This window comes from Hemitrygon akajei, chromosome 27, assembly GCF_048418815.1.
Source record: "Hemitrygon akajei chromosome 27, sHemAka1.3, whole genome shotgun sequence".
Classification (NCBI taxonomy): Eukaryota; Metazoa; Chordata; class Chondrichthyes; order Myliobatiformes; family Dasyatidae; genus Hemitrygon; species Hemitrygon akajei.
Window position 1 is genome coordinate 21,084,400 of NC_133150.1, and position 24,275 is coordinate 21,108,674.

At 40.0% G+C, this 24,275-nt stretch overlaps 1 protein-coding gene across 1 annotated transcript in view; it reads left to right on the forward strand.

Moving 5' to 3' along the window:
* Positions 1 to 24,275, forward strand: part of LOC140717177 (mitogen-activated protein kinase 12-like) — a 78,501-nt gene that overhangs the window by 41,734 nt on the left and 12,492 nt on the right. Inside the window, exons 5-10 of the mRNA XM_073030471.1 lie at positions 1,989 to 2,018; positions 6,323 to 6,370; positions 10,864 to 10,978; positions 12,296 to 12,367; positions 13,505 to 13,584; positions 15,878 to 15,956. Of these exons, the coding sequence (XP_072886572.1) occupies positions 1,989 to 2,018; positions 6,323 to 6,370; positions 10,864 to 10,978; positions 12,296 to 12,367; positions 13,505 to 13,584; positions 15,878 to 15,956 (424 nt within the window). The remainder of the gene's footprint in view (positions 1 to 1,988; positions 2,019 to 6,322; positions 6,371 to 10,863; positions 10,979 to 12,295; positions 12,368 to 13,504; positions 13,585 to 15,877; positions 15,957 to 24,275) is intronic.

Here is a 24,275-nt window from a genome sequence, read left to right on the forward strand (position 1 = left end):
AGATCTTCAATTTTATTTTCCAGGGACTGTACATTACCCAGCAGGATAGTTGGGAGTGAGGGGGGGGGGGGGTCTAAGGCTTCTGCATTGCAGTCATACCTGTAGCCCACTGTATTTGTAAATTCACTAAGTTTACTGGAGAATGTACTATACTACTGTACTTCTTCCTATAGATGCTGCCTGGCCTGCTGCTTTCCACCAGCTTTTTGTGTGTGTTGCTTGAACTTCCAGCATCTGCCGATTTCCTTGTGTTTGCGTTATACTACTGTATAGCAGGTTACAAATGTGAAATAATATTTTTTTTGGATATTAATAGAGGTAACATAAAATAGTCCGGAAATGCCAGATTTCAACATCGGACTGAATATTGTGTTATCTGAATTCTCCTTTTGTCAGAATAACTAAGTTAAACATTTCTCTAGGGTTTCAGTATATTAAGACACCAGGAAACATAGTGTCTGAGAAGTATCTGTTATAATATTTCTGTCCTGTAGATTTGCACCAGTTCTGTTTATGAGTAGGAATTGTCCCAATAAAACTACACAACTGCACTCTGAAAGATCAGTCTGAACTTTGCAGCCAATGATGTCATCTGGTCATTGGCAGTGGTGATGTCATCAAACTGATGAGGAAGTACATGAAAAAATCTTACAGAAAATGCCCAGTTTTTAGCTAATGTTAAACTTTTACAGTAATATATAAGGTCAGAGCAACATGCCAAGAATAAACTTTTTTAAAAGCAGGAAAACAATTTTAAAATCTCTTATTTTTTGAATTATCAATGCACTTAAAATAATTTTTCAAGGGGTGTGAAATTTACTATGTAGGTTTGTTTCACCATTTTAAAAACTCCCAGTGCTACCACAAAGTGAAACATTTTCAGGGTATTTTGCAGAGAGATGGATTTTTAAGTATCTTGTGTTCTAATCAATACAGCTGATTGCAATAAGAAATGGTGCAAAACAGTTTTTGGAGAAGAACTAAATCACTGGCAGAAACGTCAGGATTTCTGCAGCATATTATGTGAAAGTGATTGGGAATGTCAGTAGTTATGTCATCTTACATATGCAAAGCCTGGGTAATTAATTTGCCAGGCAATGATAGTCTTTGAACCCCCAAACATGACAAAATACATTCTATTTGTGATCTTTGATCTGTTGATTTCTAGCGGGAATTAAGCTGTTAATAACAATAAAAGTTAGTTAAGCAGCAAACCATTCTGCTTATTGATGTATTAAAAATTTGCATTTTTCCTTTGTTATGAATTGTTTAACCGGCTTTACAGAAGCAGGAAGCAACTAAGCATCTGGGAAATAAACTTTGGACTTTTTTTTGAACATGCAACATCTTATGATTTTGAGTATTTGAATTAAGGAAAAAATGTCACATTTTTATTAAAGTTGCTTTGATCGAGGAAGAGCTATGGGAAGAAATTTATATTATGATGCCTACAGTGAGGTTTATGGATCACAGTCCTCTCCAAGTGGTGTCTCTTAAATATATTGAATTTCCATTCTTGTTGAAGAATTGAATGATGTCCATGCCATCCGCCCTCCAAATCAGATGTTTCTATGTTATCTATTCCTGACAAAAGGAGAATATATATATAAAAAAACTTAAAAGATTCTTGTCACTGCAGCCCTAGAGAAAAGCAAAAACAATGTAACTGCAGTGGAGGTGTATTACTCTTCACCTTCTTCTATCTTCCGAAAAATTAAACAAGTGAAGAGTTCACAATGTATCAGAATGGAATTACAAAATTGTCTCCTGCTGCTATGCAACAGAGTATATTGATGTATCAAAGCACCGTACTCTATGATTGTTTCAAAGTATGCTTTCATCATGCCTATTTTAATACTTTGGTTCTGTGCTCTTATTTTACGATGATCATTTCTCACCTAATGAACCCATTATAAATAAATGACAATATAATTAAATGTCTGTTATAAAAATACTTTTGATAATACATACTATTCATTTTGTTTCAGTATATTCATTCAACTGGAATAATTCACAGGGTGAGTCTTTTTAACAGTCCGATAATAATTTCAAATGCTGTTAGGAGAAGCGTTTCTGGGAGAGATTTTCATTTATCTGTGTTTTCCATGAACAGAAAATGTAGAATCCACAAACCCTTCTGATTTGTACAGTACATTTCCACTTCAATGTTGTATTGATTGCCTAATGCATTTGAACTTTCAAATTCCACCTTATTAATAGAAAAATATTAATAGTTTTTATTGAACCATTCATTGTCTGTATCTTGACTATGGAAGTAGTTCTCTGACCATGGGGACTTGCATAAAGAATTGCGATTTTGTTTCAACCTGAATGCGAGTCATTTTCCTGAAGTCAGGAAACTGAGAGTATCTTAAAATATGTTGACCTAGAAATGTTTCCATACCAGGGAAGACACATTGAGTGGTGCTGTCAAAGGGAACCAATAGATTAATATGCCATTACAGACATACAAAACAGGAGCATGAGTAATTATCTCTTTTGCTGTTTGTAGGTGTGGCTTTGGCTGCACAGAAAAGCACCTCCTTCGCTCTGGACTTGCAGATGCTAGGGACTTTATGTAAATGAAGGCTCTTTACAAATTATGCTATTCAGACATGACCAAAGATGTCCTGCGCTGATGTTCCTTTCAAAATAATTCAAAGTTTATCTTCATCTTGGAAAGCAAAACATTTTTGATATTAGGCATATGATTAAGTATGTTTATTTATTAATAGAGTTGTTGACAGGAGCTGAAATGGGTTTAGTGCTGAATATGCAGAAGTATCACAGTTTGACTACCAAGCAAGCCAAGAAAATACCAGAGAGACTTTCTGTTCTGCACTGCACAAGACATAACTTCAGTACAACACAAATGGGAAAATTAGACAGAGTGATAGTAGACCTGGAATGAATCTTACCAGATTTTCAATGATATAGCTCATTGACAGGAAAATCATAGACTCTATTATGTCATGGTATGCAATTCTCTCTGACATAAACTGCACCATAGGAAATAGCTCATGACTCCTCACTGGCAATCTTCTCTCATCATCCCTGCAAAATGACACAATCCAAATCTCTGGAGAGTATCCATAACTCACTGTTGTGACAGCTGTTGTGTCCTATACCAGTCATTCAGTAGTACCTCAAAAGTACTTCTATGGTATTAAAGACTTGTATTATTCTTGCCAATTCCCAGTGCACCAGTTCTTCCCAGATGAAGCCTGCTATCTGTAAAAAGTAGCAAGATAGAGTGGTTGTGGATTTTTTTTAAATAGTAAGAGATTGAAAGTTACTGGTGTTCAGAGGGACATTGAAAGCCTTACATAGGGATTGTGTTAACATGCCGCCACCACACTAGGGAGCTAGTTTGATCACTCTTTCGCATGTGTGTAAGAGTAAAGATGTGTTATTGTGCACCTGCTGCAGCAATATTTGGAACAATATGTACAGCCTATTTCCCTCTCCCTTTGAATTCAGCAAAGCTTCATTGGATTGATTCGTGGGACGTGGGCTTGTCATAGGAGATGAATCAAAACATTGTGGGCATGCTATGTTGGTGCCCGAATGTGTGACAACACTTGCAGGTTTCCCCTGGTACATCCTCAGGTTGTGCTGGTTGTTAACAAAAATGAAGCATTTCACTATATGTTTCAGTCTACATGTGATTTAAAAAAAAAATTGAATCTGAATCTGACTGGACCTGCCTGTATTCTCCAGAAGAACAGAAGGTGATTTACCTGAGATATTTAATGTCTTTGAGTCTTAAAATTGTAGATGCAGAGCTCATGGGTCACTAGAATCAGGGGTCATGGCCTCAACAAATAGGGATCTTCCACTCAGGTTGGAGATGAAATGAAATTTCTCCACCCACAAAGTAGCAAATCTTTCGAACTCCATTCCCAAGAGGGTTGAAAGGCCTCTGTCACTGAGCATATCCAAGACTGGAATGGATAGATTTTTAGATATCCACTGATTTTCTTAATATCAAGAGTTTGGTGCAAAAAGGTGGCCCTGAAGTAAAAGATCAGGCAATACCTACTGAATAGGGGAAGATTCAATAGCCTTCTCTTGTGCATTTTTCTGGGGGGGTTTTTAAGCATCAGCACAGAACATAACAAATCAATAGGATATTTTTATACCAGTCATATTAGTTACTTACACTGCCTAACCTATGTTTTTCAGAGAAAGATTGTATCTGGCTTCAGTATCTTCTAGTTATCTTTCTAGACTAAGGCACTGGATATAACATAACACTGGGCTATTAAAACAGACAAGATTTTGTATAGATAGGTACATGGATAGAAAGACCTAGAGGGATCTGGGTCAAACACTGGCAAATGGGACTAACACAGGTAGGCATCATAGTTGGCATGGATGGATTGGGCTGAAAGGCTTGTATCCGTATACTATTTGACTTTCTAGCTGTGAGTGTGATTTAGTTTGACAGGTTTTTTTATTCAGGGATGTAAACCAAATATTGAAACAGGCTGTAAATTTAAAATAAATATTACAAAAATAACATATAAAACCCATAAACCTTTTTTTTTGGAAAGGACACTGCCTTTTTCCAGGCCAAGAATTTCAACTTCAAAAGAGAATGGATAAATGAGCTTAAGATAGTCAAGATTTCCCGGCGTAATGTGTAATTCGGGATGAGAATAGGTTCTACTGTTTTGTTGAGTCTAGTGATGGATATAGTGGGGTGAGGGAATGGCACTGCCCTTGAACCACAACATTTAAGTAACTTGGAATATATGTAACATGGTAAGGTAATGTTAGACTTCAATGTCATAACATTGGAGAAAGAGGCAAAGTGGTATAACTTTAAAAAACTGGAAACAAACTATTAGTTTTAACAGAAGCCTCTGTGGGATTGCACTCCAGATCTATAAATACATAAAAATAGAGAAAGGCCATTCAGTAGTTTTGCCCGGGTGTAACTTTCAAATCCATTCCACCGTTTCAAACTTGACCCATGGACATGATCTTTATAATCCCTGCCCGAACTGCCCATCGTCATACATAGAATCTGAACCATATTATTGCCCATGGACTGAGTCTAACGCAGCCAGAAGTTGTTCTGGGAGACATTTGTAGAAAGGTTTAACAACTGCAAAAATGTATTCATAGACCTGGAGTGACCCAGAATGTACACCCGACCAGCACCCAAGCAATACAGTTGGGGTGCAATTGGATGAGCTTCCACAGCGCTGATTACCGTAAAGGGAAAGTAATGTGGCAAAATTCCGGGAGAAAGGTCAATGAGCATTTCTGTGAGAAATCCAGAAATGAAGAAAGCTTTTGTCAGGCAATTTCAATTTAAACAAATTGCACATACCCAATTAAAAAATTTGCAGACCGTGACAGAACGTAGGAGGAACATTGATACTGCCCTTTACAGGAAAAAAACAGAATGAACTCGGCATTTGGTTGCTGGTGACATGAACAGTGAGGACTGTTTCCAGTAGCAACAACCATGTGGTTTCTGAAGCAGGAAAGCAGAATCGGAGATTTGTTGTGCTACTGATTGTTAGAATTTAGTCCAATTTGGACGTGTTTATTAGATTACACCGGTAAGATTATTTGCTCACAAAAAAAAATCTGGACCACACAAATTACAATACACGTTGGATTTATTACTGCAACTTTACTAAATATGCTTCGTCTGAAAAGAGGGAATTAGAATGTATTCATTTTTCTGATTACACAGTGAGACGATTGTTTATGAAAAATAGAAAAAACACTTAAAATATGATTTTATTAAAAGTAGTCTGAAAGAAAAACTCAGTAATACATTTGGAAATTAATTTAATGAATTGCATTTTGAATGACCTTTACTTGGACTGCGCTGATATGAACCTATGGTAATGCAATAATCCAGAGTAATTGCAAATGCTTTTATGTGACATCGTCTTTGGCTTTTGATATTCCCTTCTGAAATAGTACATCAGGTTTGAATGTTCCTTTGCAATTAAGTTTTCATCACTGATTCATATTCAAGAGGGTTCACTTTGGTACAATCACCCTTCTGATTTTCTTATACTCCTAGAATTACTCGCTAGTTATTATATTGATCTTTTAATGTTAATTACATCCCAAGGGCAATATAAACTTCACATAGAATAATTTGCAATGGGCACACTGAAAAAGGTCCTTATTGTACCAAGCTTTACATTTAACATTTCAATATAATTCATAATGGTTTAAAATTACATCACTGTTAAATGTAAAACTCAATGCAAAGCAAATATTGTAATGATATACTGCAAGTACTGGTTACTTTGACATATAAAATTAATGCTCATTTTTGTGTTCTTAGGATTTAAAACCTGGTAATGTGGCCATAAATAAAAATTGTGAATTGAAGGTAATGTACTCTTTATTTTCAATTATGAAGCTAGGGAAGTGGTGTTGAGGTGTGAATTGAAATTCAAGTGCCTTTAATTGTAAAAACAAAAGTAGTATACAGTTATAGAGTGAAGAATTAGACAGGATAATTAGATACCAATTACAACATAAAACAAGCTATAAAGATCATTCAGTCCAACTAAATGTTGGCTTCCAAACAAGCAGGAAAAACTTACTCTTTGATCCATCACACTTTTCGATTTCTTTCAATTATTAAATGCCAACGGTATTTGAAATAAATTGTTAAAAACAGTAGTTGAAGCAGGCACATGAACAACATTTAAAAGGAATAAGGCTGTAAAACAAAATGGCAGAATTAGCACATTCGGCCCATCGAGTCTGCTTCATCATTCCATCATGGCTGATTTCTTTTCCCTCTCTTGCCTTCTTTCCATAAGCTTTGTTGCCCTTACTAATTAATTTCAATGAGATTTCCCTCCTCATTCCTCTAAATTCCATTGACAAAGGACACTGAGTTATCAAACACTCCTCATACATGAACCCTTTCATTCCCAGAATTATTCTTGTGAACCTCCTCTGGATCCTTGCAATGCCAGCATATTCTTTCTTAGATATGGGGCCCAAAAATGCTCACAATACTTCAAATGTGGTGTGACTAATGCCTTATAAAGCCTCCACATTACAACCAAGAGAAAATCTGCAGATGCTGGAAATCCAAGCAATTTACACAAATGCTGAAGGAACTCAGCAGGCCAGGCAGCACTTATGGGGAAAAAGTACAGTTAACGATTTGGATTGAGACTGCCCAAAGTGTCATCTGGAATGATGGCAGAAAAGCAATAGCTGGAGTTTCTGGGAAAAATTTGGAATACGAAGGATACACACATCCAAAAGAGGAAGTAGTAGTCTAAAGGAAAGATGTGGCAACTTTGGCTGACAAAGGAAGTCAAAGACAGCATAAAGGCAAAAAAAGAGGATGTACAATATAATATAGCAAAAAGAACAGAGGATTGGGAAACTTTTAAAAACCAACAAAAGACAATTTAAAAAGCAATGAGAGAAAAGATGAAATATGAGGGTGAGCTAGCCTATATAAAAGAGATTAGATACAATTTTTTCAGATATATACTGTATATATTTCAGGAGTGGACATCCATCCACTGGAAAATGCTGTATAATGCCTCAGCACTATATGCTTGCTTTTATATTCCAGTCCCCTCAAAATGCATTTGTTTTCTGTGCCACTCACTCAACCTGTAAGTTAACCTTTAGGGAATCCTACACGAGGACTCTCAAGTCTCTTTGCAGCTCTTATTTTTGAATTTTCTCCCCATTAGAAAATAGTCTATGCTTTTTATTCCTTCTACCAAAGTGCATGACCATACACATTGTATTCTAGAATACATTGTATTCCATTATATTCTATTGAATGATATTGTATTCTAGAATACATTGTATTCTATCAGTACTTGGAGTACTGTGTCCAGTTCTGGTTGCCTTATTATCGGAAGGATGTGGAAGCATTGGAAAGAGTACAGAGGAGATTTACCAGGATGCTGCCTGGTTTAGAAAGTATGCATTCTTCTTTGGGATATATCTATCCTGCGTCTTCCGACTTGATCTCAAAAACTCCAGCCATTGCCATTCTGCTATTCTACTAGCGTCCCGTTCAAATCAACTTTGGCCAGCTCCACTCTTATGCCTCCGTAATTCCCTTTAATCCATTGTAATGCTGATACATCTGCTTTTAAGTTCTCCCTCTCTCAAATTGCAGAGTGAATTTTATCAGATTCTGATCATTGCCTTCTAAAGGTTTTTCTATCTTAAGCTCCCTAATCAAATTGGTTTATAACACAATATCCAATCCAGAATTGTCCTTTCCACAGTACGTTGTTCTAAAATGCCATCTCATAGGCATTCTACAAATCCTCTCTCTTTTGGGATACACTCCAAATGATGTTCCCACTCTTACTTGCATATCATAACATTGCCTTTTCTATCTTTCTATTTGCTGTTGTAATTTGTACCTCACATCCCAGCTACTGTTCAGAGGCCTGTATATAAGTTCCATCAGGGATCTTTTATTGTTACAGATTCTTAGCTCTACCCTTAAGGATTCTACACCTTCTGATCCTAAGCCATCTCTTTCTCAGGATTTGATTTCAATTTTTTTTTTTATCAGCAGAGCCACCCCACCTTTCTGCCACCTGTCTGTCCTTTCAATACAATGTGTATCCTTAAAAGTTAATTTCCCAACTATGATCTTCTTTCGGCCATGACTCAGTGATAGCCAAAACCTCATATCTACCAATCTCTAACTGCACTACAAAATTTATTTTATTTACAAAGGGTGCTCCTGTGTTCAGCACCCTTTTTTGATTATGCCCCCGTGTACACTTGAACTCATCCTACTGACTGTAAATTCCCCTACCGTCTGCCACCTCCAGCCAGGCTGAGGAGGTGAAAGTTGTAATGGTAAAATATCTAGTTCTTTTTCTTTTATTTCCTACCTGATAAATTGCCAAGCTGCTGGCCACAGAGAAAACACAGAGCAGAACTCCACAGCTGTGGACTAGAAAGGTGGTTGTGGCAATAAGGAGAAGTTTGGAAACTGAAGACTGGGACTTGGAAAGGAGATAGTGGATGGAGGAAGGGGGGGGGGAGAGGGGCAATGGTGGAATCTGGGAGAGAAGTGACATCAAAGGTAAGATGAGCAGAGTACTTCTCCTCCACTTGGTCAGCAGGGCGTATTGTAAAAAGCAGCTGATGCGCAAAATAGGAGTTTGCAGATCCCCCTCATTGCCGGGTTTCCAGAATTCTGTGTGAGGCCGAATTGCAATGTAGAAGTTTAATTTTATTATAGCTTATAAATGTTAAGCATATTCATTTCTGAATATGGAGTTGGGGTGTGAGTTGAGGGGCATGTGTCTATATTCAACCCCATCTATTGTACTTTTCCCTTTTACCCAATCTGTCACTTTCTCCTTCATGTTGACTGCCTGCCTTTGTGCCTTTACTAAACATGGACAAGTGGCATCTTCTCCTATCATGTAGGTCCCACTTGTATTCAGATAAAGTCCTTTTATGCTGCAATTCACTGTTCTTCTCTTTTGTGTCTTTTATATTCACCAGATTCTGACTGAGAAAGCCAGAAGTATAAAGTGTGCATAGTCTTATTCTGCTCCAGGAATACTCCTTGGTATCATTGGTTATATACAGTATTGCACAATCACAAATTCCTGTTCTTGCAAAGCTGGCTTAGATATCCTGTTGCTTAGCAATATCGGTTGTCTAACAATTTTTTTTGTAAACTGTAACAAGTATTCCCATGAAAATTTATGATTGGTATCATTGAGTCTACTGGGGAAAATGAACCGTTAGTTCCAGTACAAAGAATAATGGAAAATAGACTAAAAGTCTGTCTGTAGCATTGACTGCCCATATTATTTCTTTCCTGATATGTGTTCTAAATCAATGAAATCAGTCATCAGGAGGGACTTTTTAAACAGAAAAATGTGCTCTTTAGATTTCTATCTTCAGAGGATTTGCAGATAGTGAATTACAACTGGATCTTTGAAATTCTGATTTTATTCCACTCAATAAACATTTTTCCATTAGTATTTCATTTATTACACGTATTGCTGCAGTGGAAATCAGTCCCTCTACCAAGATATTTAGCAGGATAGCAGATTCCAGTTTTGACATGCTCATATTTGAAAATGATAACCAATGAAATAAAAAGTGGCTGGATCAAACTGAATTTGCATCAGCTGAAATAAAAGCTGGATAAAAATAATTATTTTGTTATTATCTATTAAATTAAACTGCATATCAAATTTTAATTAAATGTATATCTTGGTTGCAGTTTCGTTATTTGAAAATTTTGCAAGGAGTTCTGAACGAGTCAATTAAGATACTAAAAAGTTATTAACATTTTGGATATTGACTCAGGATACAAAATTCTACATCTTACCAACTCCACTTTGTCATGTCTAATCCTCTGTTCTGAAAATAAGGCCTGGTATGGTATTAAATATATCAGTAATCTACATTTCCCAAATACGATTCATCCAATTAGCTTAAGCAATCCTCTTTTCGTCAGATCTTACTTGCTTCTCTTCAGAAACTTTAATGGGAGGAAATATTGGTTTGAATGAGCATCAAATTTATCTCTGCTTATTCTTTACCATTTACTGATCCGTGGTTGTTTGGGCGTTTCGTTGTGGTTTGTGGGCTTCTCTTTCTAAATTGCAACTGGACTAATAATTGTTGCACAATACAGTTAAAGCCTTTGGCTTGTGCTGACAATGAAAGTGGAATGAGCTCCTTTCTCATTAATTATATGAAGTGAAGCTTACTTAAAGCAATTGAATGAAATGTAGCAATTGTAATACATTGAAATCTAAGTTAATGTTTAGCTTACTATTTAAAATAAATGGTAATAGAGTTAACCAGAAATAAATATTTCATATTGGATCTTCATATTTGTAGATCATTGACTTTGGTCTTGCCAGACACACTGATTCAAAAATGACAGGGTATGTGGTTACACGCTGGTACCGTGCACCTGAAGTCATCTTGAACTGGAGGCATTACACTCAGACTGGTGAGTCCGATCGCATCTAATCACACAAGTCTTTTATTTTCAGGCAAAAATGTTTTTATCACAACAGGATTAATTATTTATAGTAAATCAATTTTATGTACACTAAAATGTAAAATACTGATAATACAGAAGTGAGTCAATATTTAGAAAAAACAAAGACAGTCACAGTTCAGATAATAAAAGGCATTCTTTTATTGTCAGTGGTTTTGGTTTCACACTTTGAATTTTGGTAGATTTTGTTGTAAAATGGCAAAGGCTTCTTAAAAATTACTGTAGAATATTGTTATCTATTTACATATTGCCTTCAGAAATTGTATTAAAATAATTTGAAAATACTGTTCAGTCAGCTGCTGCTGACTGAGCGAAACAGTTTATTAGCAAAATCAAAGTTCAAAGGTTAATTTATTATTAAAGTATAAAACTTGAAAGTCTTCCTCAAGTAGCCTGGAAACCAAGAAAGAATAGAAAGGCAGCATGATCATCAACCCCCAAAATCCCTCCCCCACACACAAAAAATGAACAAAAAAGGAACAGGCATATCAATCCCCAAATACCTCCTCCCACACAAAAAAATGAACAGAATGGAACACGCATATCGACCCCCAAATCCCTTCTACCGTGCAGAAAAGCAAACAAAATGGAATGGGCACATCAACCCCAAAATCCCTTCTCCTGTACATCAACGCCCAAATCCCCTGCCCCGCACAAAAGAAAAACAAGAAAGATCAGGCAAAAAAACATAGAATATAAAAAAAACTATAAGACTGAAAGAAGTCTATAGTCCAAGTCCACATCCAAAATGCAGAAAATCTGGTCCAGGCCCTGCCGCAGACCTTTCATGGACATGAGTATCAAGGTAATTTATCTTTTTTATGTCTGAAAGGGAGAAAAAGTAATAATACATAAATATTAATGTTCCGGCATTCTCGATCCACCCCACGCCGTAAGCCCCAACACTCATGAGGCTGCACTTATTACAGATGCTTCGCTGTATTGGAAGGTGACGATGGGCCAAATCTGTAGAATGTGGAATTTCTTTTTATAATTCCCTCCAGAGGCAAGCAATTCATAGAGGGCACCAATGGGCTGGATCTCACTGTGAATGTATGATATAATTTTCCTGAGGAACATCTTCTAATGATAGTAATTCACCTTGGATTGTGAAAAAGCAATGCAGAAGGACCAGATTCTGCTCACTTCTGAAACCTATTTTTATTTATGGATTAACAGGACATAATATCTGGTTCAAAGTTGAATGCAGTGTTTCTCCCATTTTACAATCAAGTAACAGCATTTTTTTTTTGTTTTCAATTTTAGTTGACATTTGGTCTGTCGGTTGCATATTTGCTGAAATGTTCAATGGCAAGATATTGTTCAAAGGAAATGACTGTATCCTTTTATCTAGAATTGATGATGTAATTCATGCTTACCTATAGACTCCTAATTTTTTTGGGCCAGCTTATTGCAGTAGTTAAAATATTAATGTGTGACTTAAATTGGAGAAGGTTATTTATTAGTCTTGTAATTTACAAATGGAAAGGATAGAATCAATTATATAATCATTATTTTAGTCATTCTCAATATTTGCTAAATATTATTTATATTTATAATATTTTACTTCTGGTAAAATTTTACATTTTGAAGAACAACATAGAATTATCAAATTGTAAAGAGTTCCTAAATGGTTGAAGAAGGCTTAGAAGTGCTAAACAGATCAAGAAAGTTACCAGGTTTAGGTCTCTGATCAAAGCTTACTTAGATGATTTTGCCTCTGTCAGTGGACAGAGTTCAATTATTTTTACCTTAAGTAGGATGCAGACAAAATCAGACTAGGTTGCTTCCATTGATTCCTACTAGATCTGGTGCAGGTGTAGTCACGGGCTCAGTTTGGTGTGGTCTCCTGCTTGTTGAATCTGCTTCTTGCCTAAAACCACACAAGCAGAATGACCACTCGAAGAACTTTATACACTGTAGTTGTTAGGTGGATGTGATTTTTTTGTTGTTGATTTGGACCAGTCCTATAGGTACAGTACATTTAATATCCATTTCTGAAGTTATGACCTTCTCAAGCAATGTTGTGAAATGAGGTGAGAGTTCCTTGAGAAGGGAGTTTTACTTCACTCTTGGATCTTCATGCTTAAAAGTCAAAAAAGGGTTTGCAACTTCTGCAGACAGTTGAACTACAATGGTATTAAAAACTACTATCAACTTCAGAATGATGTGGAAATATTGGGAATAATAATTCTCTGCCTTTTGGGCATGTATTTTCATGATGCTGTTTACTTAAATTTTTTTCATGTTGGTGCTTTTGCCATACTTTATTTTTAACTTGAAAGCCTATTATATTCACCATGCATAAACACTTTTAAAACTAAATCTTATCTACTTTGTTAATCAGCTGAACAGCAGTGATTGCATTGAATTAATATTGCTGGAAATTGGAATATTACAGTTCAACCCACTTTTATTCATAATTATAGATAGAAATTTTAATGGCAATAATTGATGCTTAACCAAAAGAATCAGACCTAGATCAGCTAGCAAAGATTATGAAGATAACAGGAACTCCTGGGACTGATTTCATTCAGAAATTAGAAAGCGTTGAGGTAATGCAACATTAAAGACTACATTCTCTGCACTGTTTCACTTTAATAACTTATACAGTTTTAATAACTTTTGTAGTACTTCACTTACTTGTTGGCCTTTGAGAATTTCTTTGGAATCTTTGTAAGAGTACACAGTAATAGCCATGAATTTTGATGTGATACCTGCCTTTAACAGACGCTAGTATTTTTAGTGTACTTCAATAAATGTTGGATATTAATGCAAAGGATTGAGCCCCTAACCTAAATACCTAAATATTTTCTGATTTGAGTTAGATAATATCAGACACTACAGATACCATCAGTAAGTTGACCTGAATTTTACATTTCTGTTTCTAGTACAATTCACAGTATGTGATCAGACAAGCCAGAACCAGCTACAGTGGATTCTGGTTAATTGGGTCATCAGTTAATCAAGGCCACTTATTTGGAACAACTCTTAAACAAAAACAATTCGAGAAAATAGCTGGGATTCCCTTTGTCTATTTGGGACACTATGCCCCTTAACTGGGACAGGAAAATGTTGCTGAGGTTTCTAACTAGCATTGGTGGGGGTGGGGGGGGGGTGTGTGTGTGTGTGTTGGCGCATGGCCAAGTGGTTAAGGCGTTGGTCTAGTGATCTGAAGGTCACTAGTTCGATCCTCAGCTAAGGCAGCGTGTTGTGTCCTTCAGCAAGGCACTTAATGAAACATTGCTCTGCGATGACACCAGTACCAAGCTGTATCACCCCTTGCCCTTCCCTTGGACAACATTGGTGGCATGGAGAGGGGAGACTTGGCATAAAAAAGGTTGGGAACCCCTGATTTACAGTCAATCAAAAGAACACAGCAGTGTACATTGGATTAATGCCTCCATCAATGACTATTAGGAACTAATACAGTTTTCTAGCACTGTAGTAGTTTTGGTAGTGTTCTGATTTCTTCTGTATTTCATTTAAATACATAATTTGTTATTCAAACAGTAGTTTGTCTCTTTTATGTACCTTTGTAACTATTTCCATGAAACTTCGGCTAATTGGTGCAAAATGTTACTGATCCCAGTGTGTCCCAATTAATCAAAATCCACTGTATACTAACACACTATTAATTTGGTATGCTTAGGAGATTGGGGTCACTCAGTCAGATTTTCAGAAATATCACTCATTAAAAACCTAACATACTTTTAATTTTCCTTATTTTCAGATATTACACAGTGGTATGTGAACATTTGCAGGGAACTCAGGAAGGGGCATTGATGAATTAAGGGCAGTACAGGAAACCATACCTGGTGGGCCAGGTGCAAAAAAAATGGGATTTCTGATCCAGATATCTAATCTATTTCTAATCAGATAACAGATTATTGGAGTTTTACTGGGAAATTTCAAGTGCACATTGCATCCAGTGTGATTCTGTCATCTTTTATACTGGAAGCCAGTGGCATCCACAAATCTGACTACCTCTTCCCGCCCCATCCCTGATCTTGATTTAGATTAAATGCTACAGCCAGATTCTGCTAATTGTGCCCATTTGTGACACTATAAGACAACTGCTAGAATTAAGCTTTTGTTTGTGAGAAATACTCTGAACCTTGAGGAAAGGTTTTAAGATTTTATTAAGTTACAAAATTTAACTGAAATGATGTTAGCAGTAGATGGAGCAAATAACCCTCAATATCTGCCACAGTGGTTTTGCTGAATGTTTTTGTACAGCATTTTTAAGACGATTTCAGGGATTTTAATATTAAATCATTTACACCTGTTGTGCTGGACCAGTAGTGTACTCTGTGGGGTACATGACTACCCCGGGGAAGGAATGTAAAATGTCAAAGATTACAGAACGGTTTGTAATTTTTTAAATCATACTGAGGCAATTTAGTTAGAACATTCCTAAAAATAAAGGTAAAAGTGAAGAAAAATGAAATGAGCATTGTAGCTCCCTTGTGCTGCCTGACAGAAATCTCTGATACAATTTAAACTCATTGAAAGGAGTGTCCTTTTGACACCATCAGACATGTCACCACACTGCACACCACATTGTCCTTCTATTTCTATTACAAATATTTAAATACTTGTATAATGAGATATATTCAACAAATGTTAAATATTTCTCTCTGGGAAAATAACCTTCATTGCTGATTCCTCCTAACTGTTTTCTTCATTGCATTTGCTCTGCCCTATGCCAGTCTGTCAGCAGTATTTACCACATATTTTGGGTGTGCTCACAGTTGTACATTTCCAGCTGAATATGGTACAACATAAAGTTGTTAATTTATTGGGAGGCTTTCCAACATTATGTAATACATTAATTTTCATTTTTAGGCCCAAGAGTATATTAGAACGCAACCCTACATTAAGAAAAAGGACCTTTCTTCCCTTTTTCCCAATAGCAGTCCTTCAGGTAAGTTAATTTGTTCTTTCTTGACCAATGTTGGATTAATTTTCCCTTTACTATGATTAATCATTTGAAATAGCGGTTCAGTTTTAAAGCTTTATAATTTGATGCATCTTCTTTCTTTTGCAGTTTATGGCTTGTCTGACCTATTTATGGGAATTATTAAACTGGACGAATCAAAAATTAGGCAATTAGAATATGTATCTTAAATGTCCTTGGATGATTTGTTGAAGCAGCAGGGGTTATTTTTTACTGTGATTATACATTATTGTTTTAAGCAGCAGTTAAAGTTTCATTTTGAGAATATGGGTAGACTCAAGTTGTACCACCACTAGAGGATTGTTTAGGCCATGAATTCACAAACTAAGTAATAGGCAGCATGTCATAGCCACTTAACACGTTAGGACTATTTCTCATAACAGACCCGGATTTCGAAATAAATTTAAAACCCAGGACCTCTGTGCTCCAGATTGTGATTATCATTGCATGTCATTGAGAAGAGGGGAAATCTTATGTCACTGGCATATTGACCGTCTCCCATCGAGTTGATGGAAGATGTTTAGCATTCAGTGTGTTGCATTTTTGTTGCCAGCCAGCTGTACTTGCTGATTAAGACATTTTCTTGGCTGCCATTAGGGGGTTTGACGTATGGCAGAATGGGAAGCCATGGTAGTTGGATTGATCTCAGCATTCCGCAAATTGTTCTCATGACCACCCTTAGCTAAACACCAACTGCATTCTCGTGGTTAATTCTTCAACCAGATCAAGCAGCAGGGCTCTACTGTTGAAAGAGCGAGCAACATTGTGCAAGATGTGTAACTTCATCCTATACCTGCCTGTTTACAAGCAAGACTGATTATAGACTTAAGTTTTACTCCAATATTCTAAAGGTACCAATGATAGAGCAAAGTACTATTGCTGGGTAATTCAGCGTTGGTCACGGGTAAGGGGTTGACCACAGCACTGAACATCAAGTTTTTTTTAGGGGAATTAACTTTGCACAAGTTAAATGTTAAGTTCATGGTCTTGAAAGCATTTGGGCAAAGTCTGCATGTTTTAAGTGAGGATGTGTAAAACAAAGCAGAGTGTTCAGGATACTTAACAGTTATATTGAAAACTGTGAACTTGCTTCTTTTTTGCCTATCAGGTAGGAATGAAATATTACATGATAAAGAAATCCTGTGAAAATATTAAGAACCAAGTATTAAATGTGCATCTTACTGAATCAAATTCAATATGCATTTGTTATATACAAGATGATTATTTTATCAATAGAAGTGTTCCGGAATTGCCTTTTGTTCCAATTTTACATGTGAGATTACGACACTACTATTTATAGTGCACTAAAAGGTATGGTTATACCATTTCATAACAGTTACATCCCTCTGTGGAGTGTGCATTTCCCACATTAGTCCCATGGGAGCTCAAAGCCAGAGTGGATGCAAATCATCCTTGACCCCGAGGGACAGAATTAAGAGAGGGCGAAGCTACCACACCACCAATTTGAAAACACTAGCTGTAGTATATGAATCATAGCTGATGACACACGTTATACTTTAAATTGTGGCACACAGTCTGTAAACCAGGACGTGTAAACTGTAAACAACATAATTATGCAGAGATAACGAATGGATCTTTACTGCTTCATTAGTTATTTCCTTCCAAATGAGCAGAGATAGCATCAGATAATAAAATTATCTTTTCAAGTTCTCCTTCCCTGTACTCCATTTGCCCTCACGGTTATGGTGAATTACTTCTGATTATATATCCAGTCTGGGCATTGCTCCTGAACTGCAGATTGTGCATTTAATCCAGATATGTCACCAGTAACATTGCAAACAATCTAAACAGTTTTAAACTCTCCCTTGCAGTCAACAGACATCCCAGGTTGTATTAATTATTGGGCCTCTCTAAAATTCTCACTGGTCATTTTCCCATTGAGAAGCAATTGCTGACAGGGCATTTGAAGATGTACTTAAAGTTGTCATGCACCTCACAAAACAAGGTTACATTTCACCCATTAATTTCCAGGTACTAGGTGAAGCAACGTATGAAATGAGTTGGAGGTGTTACGTACCCCGTAACTGGGTCACTTACCAGCAAAGATAGAGAGGTCCGTTGAAGTCTGATGGTACTATTTTTAACAGTATTTATTGATAGAAATACACAAAAATAATATCAATGCAGACACACAGATAATATACGTCGTCAATACTAAATCTAAAAGCGCGGGTATAATAATAATCAATAAGAAATAAGCTGTACCGTTGTCTAGGGGATAATGAATTGTCCGATGGAAATATATAGTTCGTTCAGTTCATACAGGCTGCAGCCGTTGGGGACCCTGTGTGGCAATTGTTGGAGAGAGAGAGAGAGAGACGGGTTAAAACTTGCCCATTCCGTTTATGATGTCAATCCTTCGAGAGTCGTTGAGAGTTGAGTTCCCCGTTGTTAGCTAAAAACCATTTTCCGTGGCAAAGGTCACCGATTCCGGGCAAATGGAAGCGGACGCACGTGGCCTTCCACCGGCTTTCGCTATTACGGGATCGCTAGCGTTTCTTCTGGTGCGTCTGAGGGGCTGTTCCCACAGACCCTCTTTTATCCTGACTCACAGGGTCTCAGATGTCAATCAGGTTGAGATGATGCAATCCCTCCACCAACCTCCCCCTCGGTTTATTGCCTGGGGCGTCGATGCATCGTCCAGGATGCAACACACAAGTCCGTCTCCAAGAGACAATAGCCGGTATCAATGGGTCCGCCTCTCGGAGGCCAAGGCACATTCCAACGCCTTGTGGATCCTGCATGTCTTTCTCTCATTTCCTGGGTCTCCTGAATTGACTCAATAGTGATCTTGTGATTCTCACAAAGGAGGGGGCTACCCCGCACCCTTCGGCCCCTCAGAGCTGTGGTACATTCATAACAGAGGGAAGTCAGATCTAAAGGAAGAAGTGAAGCAGGGAGGAAATTCATGGCACTAGTACTTTAAACCTTTCCCACCTGCTCAGATTTCCTCAAGTTTAATGGGCACATATATACTTAATGTAACTTAGCTTTTGTGTTTTCTCCATATTTATTTATCATATAGTTCATTACACATTATACTTGTAAATATAACAAATTTCATTACATATGTTGGTGTTATTAATTCTGATTCTGAAGTTACTTGCTTATCATCTTAAACCTATGTCTCTAGTTTTATACTTCCCTAACCAGGGAAACTCACTGTCTACCTTATCCAGTCCCAACGTAATCTTATAAATAAGGCCATCACTTATCAGCCTGCTATGCTCCAATAAGAACAAACTCAGTTTTTCTGATATTTCCTAACTAAAGCCTGACATTCCTTCAATCATCCTGCTGAATCTTTTCTGCATTCTTTCTAATACTAATACATTCTTCCTGCAGGGCAATGACAAACACTGTACACGTTATTATAACCATATAACCATATAACAATCACAGCACGGAAACAGGCCATTCCGGCCCTCCTAGTCCGTGCCGAACTCTTAATCTCACCTAGTCCCACCTACCCGCACTCAGCCCATAACCCTCCACTCCTTTCCTGTCCATATACCTATCCAATTTTACCTTAAATGACACAACTGAACTGGCCTCTACTACTACTACAGGAAGCTCATTCCACACAGCTATCACTCTCTGAGTAAAGAAATACCCCCTCGTGTTTCCCTTAAACTTTTGCCCCCTAACTCTCAAATCATGTCCTCTCGTTTGAATCTCCCCTACTCTCAATGGAAACAGCCTATTCACGTCAACTCTATCTATCCCTCTCAACATTTTAAATACCTCGATCAAATCCCCCCTCAACCTTCTACGCTCCAATGAATAGAGACCTAACTTGTTCATTACAAGTGTGGTTTAACCAATCTTTTATCCAGCTGCAATATAATGTCCCAACTCTTACACTCAACGCCTCAGCCTTCTATTTCAAGCACGCCAAATGCTTTTTCACTGCCCAATCCACCTGTGTCACCGTGGAACTATGAACTTCTACCTATGGGTCCTTATGTACATCAATGCTCCTAAGGTCCCTGTCATTAACAGTACATATCCTGCTTATATTTGAAGCCCAATATGCATTACCTCACAATTATCTGCCTTTAAATTCCATCCCTGATAGATTTGAGTGGAACACCAAACACAGAGTGTGTACAAGAAAGGCCAGGGTCACCTCTACTTCTTGAGGAGATTGAGATCCTTTGGACTATGCAGGCCACAAATTCACATGTTCTACCAGTCTGTTGTCGCCAGTACAATCTTCTATATGGTGGCGTGCTGGGGCAATGATGTTAACATGGGTGATGCCAACAGGCTCAATAAACTGGTTAGAAAGGCTGTCTCTGTTATAGGAGTCGAACTGGACACACTGGTGTCTGTGGTAGAACAAAGGACCTAAGGGAAAATCCTGACAATTCTGGAAAATGCTTCTCACCCTCTGCATTCCACCTTTGCTGAACAGAGGAGCACATTTAGTAATAGGCTGAGGCAACTGCACCGCTCCAAAGAGCGCTACATGAGGTCATTCTTACCCTCAGCCATTAGGCTCTATAATGAGTCAACCTATAGCCAGGGAAGTGATTACCCTCTCCTGTTAGACTGTTTGAGGTAATTTATTTTTTATTCTTTCTACTTCTTTTCTAATATTTATATCTGTGCACTTGTAATGCTACTGAAACACTGTAATTTCCTTTGGGATGAATAAATATCTATCTGTGGCGACCCACTTTCTGTGCAGGCGAACCGGCTTACAAATAGCCAGCGCGCGGGGGGAGACTTTGGTAATGCACCTCTGATGTTATTTCCGCCCAGAGAGGGCGGGCGTTAGGGATTTAAATGCCAGTGCCGCAAAGTTTGAATAAACTAGTCTTGAAATGACTTACTGACTGCGTGTCGTTATTTCAGCGCTGTGTGTAGCACATCGCTACATTGGTGACCCCGACGGTCCAAACGGGATTTGGACCAAAGATGACCGACTCTTCATCTGTTCATGCAGTTTCGCTACAACTGCCGACTTTCTGGACGCTGCGACCACGCGTGTGGTTTAGCCAAGCAGAAGCCCAGTTCCAGATTCAGCAGATATCCTCTGATTCCACGCGTTACTATCACGTGGTGAGCGCCCTTGACCAGGAGACGGCCGCCAAGGTTGCGGATTTCATACAGTTGCCCCCGGAAAAAGGCAAATACGAAGCATTCAAAGCGCTGCTCATAGGGACCTTTGGCCTCTCACGGCATGAGCGGGGTGCCCGCCTGCTTCACCTGGACGGTTTGGGAGACAGACTTCCATCAGCATTGATGAACGAGATGCTGTCCCTGGCTGACGGACACAAGCCCTGCCTCATGTTTGAGCAGGGGTTCCTAGAGCGACTGCTCGAGGACATATATCTGCTGCTGGCCGACGCAGATTTCAGTGACCCCCGGAAGGTGGCGGCCCGGGCAGACGTGCTGTGGAAAGCCAAGACACAATACAGAGACAGGAGTGAGGAGGCCAGTGAACAGTGGTGTTTCTACCACCAGGGGTGGGGCACAAAAGCCCGCTGTTGTCGCCCGCCCTGCAAGGGCCAGGACCAGGGCCAGCTGCCGCTAATGACTATGGCGGCTGGCCACCAGGACAGCCTCTTGTACGTCTGGGACAAACAGTCGAGACGCCGCTTCTTGGTCGACACCGGAGCGGAGATCAGTGTCTTGCCCCCGACAGGGTACGACACCCGCAACAAGAAGCCAGGACCCACCCTGAGGGCCGCAAACGGCAGCACGATATGGACCTATGGCACCCGCATAGTGCAGCTGCAGTTCGGCGCCAGCCGGTTCACGTGGGACTTCACACAGGCCGCGGTGGCCCAACCACTCCTGGGGGCGGACTTCTTGCGAGCTCACAGCCTGCTGGTCAACTTGCAAGGGAAAAGACTGGTACATGCCGAGACTTTCCAGACATTCTCCCTGGGTGAAGCCAAGTTGCCGGCCCCACACCTGGACTCCATCACGCTGTTGGAGAACGAATTCACCAGAATCCTGGTGGACTTTCCATCGATTCTGGCACTGCAGTTCACGGCAGCCATGCCCAGACACGGGGTACAGCACCACATTCCGACCCAGGGACCACCCCTCCATGCCCGCGCACGAAGGCTCCCCCGGAAACGCTCCGCCTGGCGAAGGAGGAGTTCAAGAGGATGGAGGAATTGGGGATCGTACGGAAGTCCGATAGCCCATGGGCCTCCCCCCTGCACATGGTGCCCAAAGCAGCTGGGGTTTGGAAACCATGAGGCGACTACCGCAGACTGAACGAGGCTACCACTCCAGACCGTTACCCCGTGCCGCACATACAGGACTTTGCAACAAACCTGCACGGGGCAAGAATCTTTTTCCAAAGTAGACCTTGTCTGGGGATACATCAAATTCCGGTGCACCCTGAAGACATCCCCAAAACAGCACTCATCACCCCGTTTGGCCTGTTCGAGTTCCTCCGAATGCCGTTCGGCCTGAAGAATGCCGCTCAGACGTTCCAGCAGCTAATGGACGTGGTGGGACACGACCTGGACTTTGCATTCATCTATTTGGATGACATCCTTATAGCCAGCAGTTGTCATCAGGAGCATCTGTCCCACCTCTGCCAGCTCTACTCCCGCCTGAGTGATTTCGGCCTCACGATCAACCTGGCCAAATGCCAGTTCAGTCTGGATACCATCGACTTCCTGGGCCACAGGATTACCAAGGGCGGGGCAACAACTCTGCCCGCCAAGGTAGACGCGATCCGCCACTTTGCCCGGCCCAACATGGTCAAAGGCCTGCAGGAGTTCGTTGGTATGGTGAACTTCTACCACCGTTTCCTCCCCTCAGCAGCCTGTATCATGCGCCCTTTGTACACTCTGATATCGGGTAAAGGCAAGGACATTACTTGGGACGAGGAGGCCACAGCCGCTTTCGTTAAAGCCAAGGAAGCATTGGCAGATGCCGCGATGCTGGTGCACCCCAGAACGGACGTTCCGATCACCCTCATGGTGGACGCATTTGACACAGCAGTCGGTGGGGTACTGGAGCAGCTCAGAAGCACCTATGACCACCCGAACTCAAGTACAGTGCTTTCGACCGGGAGCTGTTGGCACTGTATCTGGCAATCCGGCATTTCAGGTACTTCTTAGAAGGCAGGCCGTTCGCCGCGTTCACGGACCACAAATCGTTGACCTTCACGTTCACGAAGGTGTCCGATCCCTGGTCGGCTCGCCAGCAGCGACATCTGTCCTACATCTCCGAGTACACGACGGACATCCAGCATGTCTCGGGAAAGGACAACGTCGTGGCGGACGCACTCTCCAGACCAGCTGTCCTTGTCCTTGTAGGTGTTCTTGTACATCAGTCAATGAAAGCAAGCATGCAGGTACAGCAGGCAGTGAAGAAAGCTAATGGCATGCTGGCCTTTATAACAAGAGGAATTGAGTATAGGAGTAAAGAGGTCCTTCTGCAGCTGTACAGGGCCCTGGTGAGACCCCACCTGGAGTATTGTGTGCAGTTTTGGTCTCCAAATTTGAGGAAGGACATACTTGCTATTGAGGGAGTGCAGCGTAGGTTCACAAGGTTAATTCCCGGAATGGCGGGACTGTCATATGTTGAAAGATTGGAGCGACTGGGCTTGTATACACTGGAATTTAGAAGGATGAGAGGGGATCTGATTGAGACATACAAGATTATTAAGGGATTGGACACACTGGAGGCAGGAAGCATGTTCCAGCTGATGGGTGAGTCCAGAACTAGAGGCCACAGCTTAAGAATAAGGGGTAGGCCATTTAGAACTGAGATGCGGAAAAACATTTTCACCCAGAGCGTGGTGGATATGTGGAATGCTCTGCCCCAGAAGGCAGTGGAGGCCAAGTCTCTGGATGCATTCAAGAGAGAGTTAGATAGAGCTCTTATAGATAGCGGGGTCAAGGGATATGGGGAGAGGCCAGGAACGGGGTACTGATTGTCTATGATCAGCCATGATCACAGTGAATGGCGGTGCTGGCTAGAAGGGCTGAATGGCCTACTCCTGCACCTATTGTCCAGGCCCTGTCCCTGGGGGTGGACTATACAGCACTGGCGGAGGTGCAGCAGGCAGACGACGAGATGCCCAGCTAAAGGACCGCAGTCTTGGGTTTGCAGCTGCAGGACTTTCTCGTAGGCCCAGGTGATAGGACCCTCCTGAGCGACGTGGCTACCGGCCAACCTCGCCCCATCGTCCCAGCAGCCTGGAGGCGGTGAGTTTTTGACTCCGTACACGGTTTGGCGCACCCATCTATCAGGACAACCGTCCGGCTGGTCTCCAGCAAGTTCACG